The sequence below is a fragment of the Physella acuta genome, unplaced genomic scaffold (genome assembly GCF_028476545.2).
Source record: "Physella acuta isolate Inbredline_101_S28 unplaced genomic scaffold, ASM2847654v3 ptg001857l, whole genome shotgun sequence".
NCBI lineage: Eukaryota > Metazoa > Mollusca > Gastropoda > Physidae > Physella > Physella acuta.
Genome location: NW_026733365.1, coordinates 35,575 through 50,342, shown reverse-complemented (window position 1 = coordinate 50,342; position 14,768 = coordinate 35,575). Strand labels below are relative to the sequence as shown.

At 40.9% G+C, this 14,768-nt stretch overlaps 1 protein-coding gene across 4 annotated transcripts; it reads left to right on the top strand.

Moving 5' to 3' along the window:
- Window positions 1-2: 2 nt before the first annotated feature.
- On the top strand, window positions 3-14,595 carry LOC131930841 (profilin-4). 4 transcript variants are annotated; one of them, XM_059287494.1, is made up of 5 exons: window positions 3-146; window positions 10,647-10,775; window positions 13,422-13,556; window positions 13,660-13,765; window positions 14,485-14,595. In XM_059287494.1, the coding sequence occupies exons 2-5, from the start codon at window positions 10,659-10,661 to the stop codon at window positions 14,511-14,513; spliced, it is 387 nt and encodes a 128-aa protein (XP_059143477.1). In that variant the 5' UTR covers window positions 3-146; window positions 10,647-10,658; the 3' UTR covers window positions 14,514-14,595. The 4 variants fall into 4 exon arrangements, with proteins under 4 accessions (XP_059143477.1, XP_059143474.1, XP_059143476.1 ...); XM_059287491.1 differs by lacking the exon at window positions 3-146 and adding an exon at window positions 7,532-7,657; XM_059287493.1 differs by lacking the exon at window positions 3-146 and adding an exon at window positions 8,788-8,845.
- The last annotated feature ends 173 nt before the right edge of the window (window positions 14,596-14,768 follow it).

Genomic DNA, 14,768 nt, shown 5'->3' with positions numbered 1-14,768 from the left:
ACAGCAAGGGGGATAAACAGTTCGGTTCCTGTTTACATTGACGATTAGGATTTGATTCTTCAGCATGGAAACAAAATTAAAATTAAAAAAAAAAATAATCTAGAGTCTAGATATAGAAAATCATTGAATTAATTTTACAAAATAAAGTAAGTTAGGTAATCTATCGCTGCTGTTTATATGGCAAATCTTGCTTGCAGACACAGCTGTTTAAAGTTAATTTCTGGCCTATATAATATATATATTGATATATTTTAATTTAGCCATTGATTTAGGTTTATTATTCATTTATCTATAATATTTGACACAAACATATCACAATATACTTCTATTACAGCCTTGACAATGAGGTAACGTTTTCGTACATTAATAGCCGCGGGCGATTTTACGTACCCAAAACGATAGATTACCGTAAGTTACCACCGTACTTCCATGTTTAGATTGAAATTGATTTATAAATAGATCTATATTCAACCCTCTTCACTGTCTTCAGTCTTCTTTAAACTTCTTATCTTGGCTAGTTTAAAGTTTTTATTCTATCTAAAATTAAATTAGATCTATTTATTTAATAATTAAATTAAGCATAAGCAATTCTACCCTCTTTATTCTTAAGTTCTAGAATCTAGATCCCATGATTTACCAGCTAAGATTTATTCTATTTTAGTTGATAATTTGTATAGTATTTAATCATAATATTAATGTTAAAATTCTAAACACTTTTTTGATGTACAATATGTATTAATATTATAAAATAAAAATGCCACTTTGTATAGTGAAATTGCACTAGTACTAGGCCTACATCTAAAAATTAGCAATGTATTCTTTCAGACTTGATGGTCTTTAGGGCAATGGAGGCGAGCGAGTTGATGAGAATCCTTCCATCATGTTGTTGACATGGAATAAAAACATGCTTTTTTAGATTTAGCAAAGCGACCATAAAAATAATAAAAAGTAAAAACTTCAGCCTAAAATTAATTCAGAAATTTTATATTTTTAGAAAATAATTTGTTGAGTTTGAAGGCTACATTTCTATTTATTTTTATCAAGCCTAAGTTATAACTGGATATATCACTTTCATAAGACAAATATTGATTGGCTGTACAGGAACTCAGTGATTGATAACTATTTGTTTACAAAACTTTGCAGATAAAGTTTTTAAAGAACAATGCAAATTTAAACCCCATGACCTAGTTTTCCTTTTTTTTTCGCTTACAATGTGTACAATAAAATTTATAGCAGCCTATCGAATAGCAGGATGCCATTGTTTATGTCGCCTTTACACTTGAGAACCAAATTGTTTTTGCTTTTTTTAAAAATTTTATTTAGTTACCGAAAGTATAAAAAACATCAGATACATCCAATCTTTAGTAAAGTCTGAAAAAAAACAGACAGACAGGATTTTATAACCATATTAATTGTAACTACGCCGCGCATGATTTTAAAATTATTTAATGGGCCTCTCCAATACTTTCTCGCTCGCGTCCATTGTAGAAAATATAGATTTGTTTGTTTTTTGGTATATGGAAAGATAACTACCATGCACAGATGCCTTTACGTTCACCAACTTCAGAAAGTTACCCACCCATCAGATGTGAACTTTGTAATTTTTTTCTCTATTATATCTTTCTCTTAGTCACAGATGATTAAAAATGAAGAATAAGTCATCTGTACTCTTTTTTGGCTATGCGAACAGTATAGTGTATCTTTCTTGATGGGGAATTGCCTGTGTAGAGCTCATCTAAGAAGAGTTTAGAAGACTATAGCGCCAACATATGTGCTGCATAGATTACTGGCTAGGGCCATCACCTCCAAGGCTAAGCCGCCGGTTTATATACCCCACCCCAAGTGCTCTCTGCACTAATTCTAACACTTACCTGTGAAAATTTCCCCTGGTTTTGTGCTAACCTACCCCAAATTACTCTATATAAACTTACTGCAATCTCCTAAAATTCTAATAGTTATTCTTATTCCCTTTTATTAAAAAAGGTTTTCTAAAACGCGAAATAACGTCTGAAATTAGTTTTCTAACATTGCTTTTTTATAATGCAAAAGTGTGACGTCGCAACATCTGATTCCCCTTCCCTCCTCCTCGTCACACACCGTCACAAAATTATGGACCCCCCCCCCCCCCGCCTCACCCCTACAAGTGTGACGTCATTTATGGACGACCCCTTGATGCAAAGTTTTTTTTTCTAGAAGTGTATAATAATAGTATACACATCGCAAGTGCAAACGCGATGAAAAAATTTAAAAACTCACAATATTGCTAAATAAAACCAACTTTAGAGGGGAGGCTACTACAATTTTCTAAGCAATAATCCAACATTTTATATAGTTACTGCACTTCTATCGCAATGATCTACATTTCCCCTTAACCCGATTGTTACTAAACCCATTCATCTAAAATGACGTAACCGCACCCCCTCCCTTATTAATAATCACCCCAACCCTCGTAGCACATCGTCACTAAATCTAGAACCGTCCACCTTCCGGTGTCAATGTTTACATTTATAGAAGACCCCTGGAGAGTTTTAGAAATATCTTTGAATTGATTAAGGAAATGTTCATAGATTAATAAATTTACATTTAATGGATAACTCAAGAGCTAGGTTTTTTTTTCTTGACAGTTGCTGACCACAAACTCATCTCACACATCTCACACAACACACGCCCTCACCTCACACATCTCACATCACACACGCCCTTATCTCACACCATTACACACCACACACGCCCTCACCTCACACATCTCACACCACACACGCTCTCACCTCACACATCTCACACCACACACGCCCTCATCTCACACCACACACGCCCTCATCTCACACCACACACGCCCTCATCTCACACCATTACACACCACACACGCCCTCACCTCACACATCTCACACCACACACGCTCTCACCTCACACATCTCACACCACACACGCCCTCACACCACCCACGCCCTCATCTCACACCACACACGCCCTCATCTCACACCACACACGCCCTCATCTCACACCACACACGCCCTCATCTCACACCATTACACACACCACACACGCGCTCACCTCACACCATTACACACATCACACACACCCGCATCTCACACCATTACACACACCACACACGCCCTCATCTCACACCACACACGCCCGCATCTCACACCATTACACACACCACACACGCGCTCACCTCACACCATTACACACATCACACACACCCGCATCTCACACCATTACACACACCACACACGCCCTCATCTCACACCACACACGCCCGCATCTCACACATCTCACACCACGCGCCCTCATCTCACACCATTACACACACAACACACGCCCTCATCTCACACTATTACACACACCACACACGCCCTCATCTCACAACATTACACACACCACACACGCCCTCATCTCACACCATTACACACATCACACACGCCCTCATCTCACACTATTACACACACCACACACGCCCTCATCTCACACCACACACGCCCTCATCTCACACCATTACACACACCACACACGCCCTCATCTCACACCACACACGCCCTCATCTCACACCATTACACACACCACACACGCGCTCACCTCACACCATTACACACATCACACACACCCGCATCTCACACCATTACACACACCACACACGCCCTCATCTCACACCACACACGCCCGCATCTCACACCATTACACACACCACACACGCCCTCATCTCACACCATTACACACATCACACACGCCCGCATCTCACACATCTCACGCCACACACGCCCTCATCTCACACCACACACGCCCTCATCTCACACTATTACACACACCACACACGCCCTCATCTCACACCATTACACACACCACACACGCCCTCATCTCACACCATTACACACACCACACACGCCCTCATCTCACACCATTACACACACCACACACGCCCTCATCTCACACCATTACACACATCACACACGCCCGCATCTCACACATCTCACGCCACACACGCCCTCATCTCACACCATTACACACAACACACGCCCTCATCTCACACCATTACACACACCACACACGCCCTCATCTCACACCATTACACACACCACACACGCCCTCATCTCACACCATTACACACATCACACACGCCCGCATCTCACACATCTCACGCCACACACGCCCTCATCTCACACCATTACACACAACACACGCCCTCATCTCACACCATTACACACACCACACACGCCCTCATCTCACACCATTACACACACCACACACGCCCTCATCTCACACCATTACACACACCACACACGCCCTCATCTCACACCATTACACACACCACACACGCCCTCATCTCACACTATTACACACACCACACACGCCCTCATCTCACACTATTACACACACCACACACGCCCTCATCTCACACCATTACACACACCACACACGCCCTCATCTCACACTATTACACACACCACACACGCCCTCATCTCACACTATTACACACACCACACACGCCCTCATCTCACACCATTACACACACCACACACGCCCTCATCTCACACCATTACACACACCACACACGCCCTCATCTCACACATCTCACGCCACACACGCCCTCATCTCACACCATTACACACAACACACGCCCTCATCTCACACCATTACACACACAACACACGCCCTCATCTCACACCATTACACACACCACACACGCCCTCATCTCACACCATTACACACACCACACACGCCCTCATCTTACACTATTACACACACCACACACGCCCTCATCTCACACCATTACACACACCACACACGCCCTCATCTAACACCATTACACACACCACACACGCCCTCATCTCACACCATTACACACACCACACACGCCCTCATCTCACACCATTACACACACCACACACGCCCTCATCTCACACCACACACGCCCCCATCTCTCACCATTACACACACCACACACGCCCTCATCCCACACCATTACACACACCACACACGCCCTCATCTCACACCATTACACACACCACACACGCCCTCATCTCACACTATTACACACACCACACACGCCCTCATCTCACACTATTACACACACCACACACGCCCTCATCTCACACCATTACACACACCACACACGCCCTCATCTCACACTATTACACACACCACACACGCCCTCATCTCACACTATTACACACACCACACACGCCCTCATCTCACACCATTACACACACCACACACGCCCTCATCTCACACCATTACACACACCACACACGCCCTCATCTCACACATCTCACGCCACACACGCCCTCATCTCACACCATTACACACAACACACGCCCTCATCTCACACCATTACACACACCACACGCCCTCATCTCACACCATTACACACACCACACACGCCCTCATCTCACACCATTACACACACCACACACGCCCTCATCTCACACTATTAGACACACCACACACGCCCTCATCTCACACCATTACACACACCACACACGCCCTCATCTCACACCATTACACACACCACACACGCCCTCATCTCACACCATTACACACACCACACACGCCCTCATCTCACACCATTACACACACCACACACGCCCTCATCTCACACCACACACGCCCCCATCTCTCACCATTACACACACCACACACGCCCTCATCTCACACCATTACACACAACACACACGCCCTCATCTCACACCATTACACACAACACACACGCCCTCATCTCACACATCTCACACCACACATAAGCCCTCATCTCACACCATTACACACAACACACACGCCCTCATCTCACACTATTACACACCACACACGCCCTCATCTAACACCATTACATACCACACACGCCCTCATCTCACACCATTACACACAACACACACGCCCTCATCTCACACATCTCACACCACACAAGTCCCCATCTCACACCATTACACACCACACATAAGCCATCATCTCACACCATTACACACAACACACACGCCCTCATCTCACACTATTACACACAACACACACGCCCTCATCTAACACCATTACACACACCACACAAGCCGCTGAATTGTTCACGGCCTTGACGCAGCTTAACTGAATTCACTTACGACCTAAATGACCTCAACTGATCAACACATTAAACACTTCAGTCTTCATTTTCCGTACAAAGCAAAGTCTCCGGGACATTTGGAAATCATCATGATCCAGGGTTTCTTTCTAGTATTTTTTTCTTCTTGATACTTTCTTGGTGTGGGGTGGGGTGGGGGGAGACAATAGTTAAAGTAGCCGATACATTTTTCTGACGATATCACTACCACGAGTTCCAAGAGCTGACGACCCCGAACTAGGACTAGATTCTAGATCTATATAAGGCAGTGGCTCAGGCGTTCAGTGGAGGTCAAGACACCCAACATATGATACACGATCAGATTTTTTCAGTGCGGTGAATGCGCATATGAAACTGGTGGGGTTCGTTACTTATAAAAAGTTAGGAATCACTATTATGTAGTAAGGTTTAGACGTTGAGGGGGACAAGCATGATCAATTTTGGAAACACTTTGATAAATGAATACATACAAATAGCCAAACTTGTGCTCCAGATATATTGGCCTCTATATATATATATATATATATATATATATCTACACTATACCCCCCCCCCCCCCCCCGAAAAAAAAAACAACTTCAAAAAGCTAAATCCGATCATAAATTATAGACTTGTCGATCTAGAAATCGTATGCAATATAATCAGTGCAGAGGTAGAATATGACACTTGCGTAGACCTACGTGCCCTATTACCTCTCGCCACCTTTAACAGCTCAAAGAATGTTAGACACGACCATGCCAGCATGCCCAGTACGTGCCACAAAGTCACTACTCTCTAAACGTAACCTTTCTATTCATATAGCGTTATGTTGTTTCTATATATAGCAGCCCGTTAACGAACACTCATAGTTCCCTCTTGAAACTGAAAAAAACGTTCGTGCCCCTTTTGTTATCGAGTCGTGTCTGACATCGTGCCAGTTAATCCCTCTACTGTACAGGTCGCGCTGCTGTTCAATAGCACGCACACAAACAAGCCACTATTCGGCACCATCAAATATCAATACTATTGTTTAACCTTGGCAGATGTTTTATGACTTGCTGCGTGGATCGTAGGCTACTCTATAGCTTTTATCATTCATTCAATAGAAAAATAAAAAACGGCACTTTGATGACTGTGAAATCACTGTCATTCTGTGCTCTATCGATTTTCTAATAGTATATCCTGACAGCGTGATAAGGACACATAAATCAAGAAACCAATACCCGCCAAACGTACATCAGTCTTTAGATCGCTACCAACAATTGCAACAAATATTAGTATTTCCCGACCCTCCCCCGGCGCCACTTTTACTTTTAGTGTGGCTTGTACTTCACTTATATCAGTTCGATATTTTTATTCGCCTGTTTTCAAGTAAAGGCGTAGACCTATCAATTCATTTTCGATCGATTGAAAATTATGCTTTGTTATGTTTGGCTTAAAGCGTGTGGAATTTTGTCATGTAGACGGTTGTGTCGTTTGCGTTGTGTTTTCGTTACATGAAGGAGAACCATTTTAAATGACTTAATTATAAAAATAATGGCTGAACTTAACTTTACAAACAAGTCGCAGTTTCAAGTGCTAGGAATACCTGTAAGTAGGTTAACAGGTGAATCTGTTTCATGAGAAGGTCAAACAGCACTTTATGAGAAGTAGCCATACAAGAACGGTCAATATGTTACATTTGTTCAAAGGATTATACTTGTGTTACGTCACGATCTTAAAACCCGCTCTTTTAATAAACGGTAGCTCATACAATGTTTACATATAAAGTGGTCAGAACAAAAGACAGTAAGTTAGTAATCACAATGTAATAGGCTACACAACCACCGATGTGTCATGCATTTAGAATACACACATGCGCCAGAATTGTAAGCCCACAGGATAGTATTCTTTCTCATTGATATAAATAAACAAAAGTGAAAAAAGGTTAACTAATTAGCTTATCGCTGATGCTTAGGCCTATGGTAGTTTTGCACTAGCAGTTGTAAGGGCCTGCAGGTTAATGAATCTGTTTCCGGCGTAGCTAACTTAAAACATGTAATGTATGCAAATGGCGAAAGCCTGAGTCATTAGTCGGGTTTTTTTTTCTGTTGCTGAAAATTTGAAGTAATTGTATAGACCTAGATCTCAAGCCTGCTACTTGGGAAATGTGCGGCCAACTGGGTCAGTTTTCTTTCAATGGGGGTCCTGTGATCGAGGTTTGGGTGGACAGTCCTGCTAATGATGACATTACTACAATACTAGTGTTTCTTATAGACTTTTTCTCCGGGGGGGGGGGGGGGACTTTATATTTCCGTGAGGCGGACTAAATTTTCGGGGGTGGGGGGGGGGGCGGGTGGGGAGGTAGCCGGACACTGATAAAAGTATATCTTTTCTATATAAATTCTATTTCGTTCTGGACATTACATCCATGTAGACTGGTAGACATGTACATATTTAGCGAGGTGTGAGGGGGAGGTTAGGCCAACAAGTAGGCCTAACCATGTTTTCAATACGAAGTTCTTAAAATAAAAAGTATGACAGTTTCTAAATTCAAAGTTATGCGCTGACATAGTAGAGTTCATTTTTGTGACTTCGACATATACAATAGTGGACAGGCATGTCCAATTTATACCCGGGGAGGTAGATTAATGACAGCTGTTGGGACGAGGGAATGGGAAGCGTATGGCAAGCATGTAAAGGAGAAGAGTTGACAAGTTAATAGAAACATCCTGTTGGAGTGTTGTGTTATGGAGCGCTTTGGTCAGTATACAGAGAGTTAAAGTCGACTTCCCTATGGTATTAACATTTTCACTGCATTTTTACCTAATAGTATACAGGGTAGACCTATAGAGCCTCAGTATAGAGGAAGTATTGTAATCGTGCACAAAAATCACATGACATTTTGGCAGTTTTCACCGGTATACACCTCAGTACTTCATCATATACGGAGTAAAAGGGACTTATTTTAATTGGGCTAAAAATATTCTGAATCCAGATTTATCAAAATCTCGGCATTTTACACGTCATCGAGTCGGAAAAACTGGGCTTTGTAATTATGCCCGTGATATATGTGTGTGTGTGTGTGTGCAGTGTGTGTGTGTGTGTGTCTGAGAACACGATAGCTTGAGTACCGTTACAGCTAGATTGATGAAATTTCATATATAAGTATTATATAAAAAGTGTAGTTCTGTATCAACTTTTCAGCGATTTCAGGTAACCGGAAGTGGAATTCAACTTTCGGTTTTTCAAAAGCCTATATAACTTTAGTACTGTTTCTGATAGATGAAATTTCACATATAAGTAAAAAATCTAATTCTCTGTTTTCTTTCAAATTTTGAGTAATTTTCGGTGACCGGAAGTTGTACTTTACGCTATTTCCGATTTCTCAATAAACGCAAATGATTGTGAATTTATAATGTACTAATGTTTCGTATTATTATACACACATTGTTTGCTGTTCACTTGGTGCACAATTCTTTTTATACGAGATTCTACTCTATTTTGAAAAGTTTAAGTATTTAAAAATTGATTAAAAATCATGTCTATATCCCTAGTTGCCATCCCGAGTAGTATTATATAAGAATATTCCAGAAAGTTTATGGGAGATCACTCCCTCTTTATTTCTCCACCAAGGCCTGAATTTTACGCCTTGATATAAACTATGATTGACGGAATGGTTAAACTGTAAAATACAAACAATTAAAACAAATTTAAACACTAGTAGGACTAATACAGCGGCGCTCCTGTGAGCCCATTAGGATTTATCCACCCCTGGCCATGTAAGGGGGTTGTTGGGTTGGTCATGGGGATAGTGTGGGCTCAAAGTGGGTTGCATATCAATGGCTACTTAATATCAAAACCAGGGTATTTACTAAATGGAAAAGAAAAATGAAAAATTTAAATACAATATGGAGTTTTGAATCAAGCAACAGAAAAGGTTACAAAAAAAATCGTATCACCCTTATCAGGTCCACATAGCTTAAGCACGAAGGAGCTTTGTGTCCACAAAGCTTAAAATCGAATTTCTAATTTTAGAGAGACAAAATCTATGTATCAATAGCCGTGTGTTTAGTATTAGTTCGGATGATTGTCACAAAGTTTAATAAATGTTCCTTTATAAACGTAATTGGGTACCATTGATCCTATTTCGTGGGTAAGAAATTCCTAGCCGGCTGTTTTATCCAATAACCGATCACCGTTGGATACAGCTGTATAGATCTGTTAGAACATTGATTAATTAGCTTATTGATTTTTGACTGCTGATTTGACGAGATGTTATTTTTAGCCTTGATAAAACCGAACGCCTGCGTCTACCCCATCCACTATTCCGTGTATCGGCCCGTTATATGGGCGTGTTCTTTTAAGCTGGCCAAATCAAGAGGACATTCATTGTTTTTAAAATAAAATAAAAATTCTTTAATAAGCATTTATTCTGTGAAAATGATGAATTTTCATAGATGGGAAGAAGGTGTTAAAAAATCGTATGATTTGGTAGGCAACAAAAGTGTATCGATTTTGTTTTAAATATTTTATTTTGTTTTCGCATTACAGTGTTTTAAAACATTTGACCAGACGATGACTTGTATCTTCTGCTTAGGACGCCGTAAAGATGAACCAGTTATCGAACCTGCTGCAGGATGCCTTGGTGTCCACGGACCACGTCCACCAGTGTGCCATTGTCAGACGAAAAGACGGGAATGTTCGGGCTAGTTCTCTTGGCTTCAACGTGAGTACTAGTGCTGGGAAGCTATTTTTAGTTGCTAAAAGTATTTATCGCTGTACTCAATGGATGAATTTTAATAATTAATATTAGGGGTCATCAAATGACGTCACGCTTTTTTTGACGATTATATCTATACATACGGTGATTCATATACACGTTCAGGTAGTTTTTATTTTTATACAACAAGGAGCAGTGTCCAGTGCTTCTTCCACACCTTTTCTCCGGCGGGGGGGGGGGGGGGCACTTGAAATTTACGGGGGGTGGACACTGGTAAAAGTATATATTTTCTATATAAATTCTATTTCGTTGGGGGGGGGGGGGGGAAATGTTCGTTGGAGGGCTCCTCAACCCCCCCCCCCCCCATCCCCCGAAGAGATGCCTGGAAAAAAAAACTGGCAGTGTCGTCTCTTAATACCAGTTTTATGTTTGTTTTAAAATGTAAGAACTTCAATGTTAAAATCCATCATATGGACGTTAATGGACGTCCAGATGGACCCGTATATCCTCACTCCCAGTCCACTAAAGTCGATTTTTTCGGACCCCCGCCCTCCTCCCTTTGCGTGGACGTCATAAATTGATGACCGCTGATTAATCTCCTAAATCCATCAATGGCTGCTTTGCAAACTTGGGTGGACAATGACTATTGAAGCAAATCCAGAAAGAAAAGTAGGTTGAAGTCGAAGTCAACGTGCCAAATGGCACACAACATGTTGACACGTAATACTTAATTGTGTTGGGGGAAATCCTCTTCAATTTTACAATTAAGAATATAAAAAAATTCTTGTTAAGCCAAAACTAATCCTGATTATAATTGAGCCTATGTTTTTGTAGGGAGGGGCTGCGAGTGGGGAAGGTTCTATTCTTAAGAACAACAATTTCATTTCCATAACGAGGCTTTGTACACATGTCAAGCGGACTGATCAGTGCAGCAAAGTCAAAACATACGGACCTTATGACAACACCCACTTATAGACTCCTACACGACCCCAAAAAGTCCTTATGACATCACCCACTTATAGACTCCTACACGACCCCAAAAAGACATTATGACAACACCCACTTATAGACTCCTACACGACCCCAAAAAGTCCTTATGACAACACCCACTTATAGACTCCTACACGACCCCAAAAAGACATTATGACAACACCCACTTATAGACTCCTACACGACCTCAAAAAGACATTATGACAACACTCCTTTATAGACTCCTACATGACGACAAACAGCAAAGCGATCAGCCGTAAGAAACTGGTGCTTACATTTTATCACTGCCATACCATAAGTGCAAACAGGGGAATGGTCGTAACGGACGAACTGTTAAATAGCTGTGCACAACACGGTAGATTAGCACACGTTGAACACACAACTGTAACACACGTTGAACAGACAACTGAACACATGTTGAACACACACCTGTAGCACACCTTGAACACACCTGTAGCACACCTTGAACACACCTGTAGCACACCTTGAACACACACCTGTAGCACACCTTGAACACAACTGTAGCACACTTTGAACACAACTGTAGCACACCTTGAACACACATGTAGCACACCTGAACACACAACTGTAACACACGTTGAACATACAACACAAAACGCAGTACATAACTGTTCAACAGATTGAAGGCACACATGCTAGCTACTAAACACCAAACGCTCAACTAAGCAGACTACGAACGAAAACATCGGCGACCTACACGATTTCAGCACACTTCTCGTTTAAAAACCCACCAAAACAACGAACTCTAAAGACCTAGGCATACTAAAGGTGTGTACCTATGTAGAAGACAACACAATGCTTGTCCTCCCCCCCCCCCCCCAGCCAGCACAATGGAGGGATTTTGGCAACGCTAGACAACTCAAGTGTGGAGGATAATGGTCGACATGTTCTTTCTGCTGGCTGAACAAAACAAGTGCCACCTGTGTCTTGATCCAAGATGACCCGAGCATAATATGCAAAACGAAATAGATAAAATCTTACGGCAGTAGCTTGAACGTCACTGCCCACTGAATCACAATAGCTGCCATAAAAACGTCTCCATTCTTCTAAGCTTTGAACATATTGGTCACTGTGTACAACAACTTGTATATGTACGAATTTATGCCGCTAAAGGTAGGCTGTAAAGTCATCATCCGTGTGGTATCTCACAACCGGTTGAATGTCGAACAAGATTTCTTTCAATTTTCCTGCGTATATATTTAAACACTGTTTACAATATATATTTTCTTTATCATCATGATTGTTTTCTGTTTCGTTTCGGGAGTGAGATTGAGAATAATGGACGTGCACCCCCCACCACCGAGAGATGCCCGAAAGAAACACACATACACTGGTTCCCGAAACATAATTATTAACTATCCACCTTAGGAATTGAGCTTTCAAGTTTAAAAAAATATTTGTCAATTATATTTGCTTGTTTTATGATTATAGATCTAGTTCATACTCGTGAAGTGATATTCGGGTGTGTGCAGTAAATCACACATTTCTCGCTTCTCCCCGCAGCTTTGGTTTTTGTAGTAAATCACACATTTCTCACTTCTCCCCGCAGCTTTGGTTTTTGTAGTAAATCACACATTTCTCACTTCTACCTGCAGCTTTGGTTTATGTAGTAAATCACACATTTCTCACTTCTTCCTCCAGCTTTACCCAGACCAAGTTAGCTTGTTGTTGGGTGCCTTCAAGAACCCGCCACAGACCCGAGAGGAAGGAATATATTTTGATGAAAAACAGTACAAATGTGTTCGCGCAGACAAGCAGTCTATCTATGCTAAATGTGTGAGTCACATAGTTTATTACACTAGAAGGCCACCGAGCACGGTGTAGCGTTACTGTTCTAGTCGAGGGCACAGCTTGATCTTATGAGTTATTCAAATTCCAGAACAAACGCGGGCTTGTGCTAGTGAAGACAGTGACGTTGGTGATCATTGCCACATACACAGAGAACATGTTCCCCAGCGTGTGTGTGGAGGCTGTTGAAAAATTAGGTAGGCTAGGTTTTTCTATACATCTTAAATAAACCGGGAGTGATCTTCCCTAAACTTTCTCGGATATTCTAATATAAAACTACGAGGGATGGCAACTCAGGACATAGACAATATTTGTAATCCATTTTAAATTACTTAAACTTTTTATAATAGAATGGAATCTCGTAAAAAAAAAAAAGAATTGCACACTAAGTGGACGCCTAATAAAACGTGCATAATAGTACGGGATATTATTAGTACTTTATAAATTTACGTGCGTTTTTTGAGAAATCGGAAATTGCGTAAATTAGTACTTCCGGTCAACGGAAATTACTCAAAATTTGACAGAAGGTAGAGAATTAGATCTTTTACTTACGCGTGAAATTTCATTTATCTATCTGAAATAGTACTCAAGTTATAGGATTTTGAAAAATTCAAAGTAGAAAAAGTACCACTTCCGGTTATCGGAAATCGCTCAAAAGTTGATCAGGATCTACGATTTTGATAAAATACTTATATATGAAATTTCATCAACCTAGCTGTAACGGTACTCAAGTAATTATGTTTTTCCGTATCAGTGAGGTGTAAAACGTCGATTTGTAAAAATCTGGACTGGATTTTTTTTTTGCACGATTACAATACTTTCTCTATACTTCGTATATACGAGAAAGTAAAAATGTTGAAAAATTAAGGTAGGCTATGCTTTTCTAATTGAAATTTCTTTTTTTTTTTTTCGGTAGCTGACTATTTTAAAGAGAAAGGAAAGTGACATTTTAGAGATGGACATAGACGGATTATTAAAAAAAAAAATTATACACCTTAAAAAATAAATGGGTAACTATTTCTCCTTCTTCATATTTGTTTAATGTTTATTGTAGAGCTTATGATTTGCTTAGTTATTGGACGTTTTCTTTTAAACAAAACAAAATCTAGTTGGAGAAATGCAAGCTGCTGAATCCAGCATTGGTTATTTAAAACAAGTGGCAATGAAGTATAGTATAGTGATCCTGTTGCTGATAGTAGT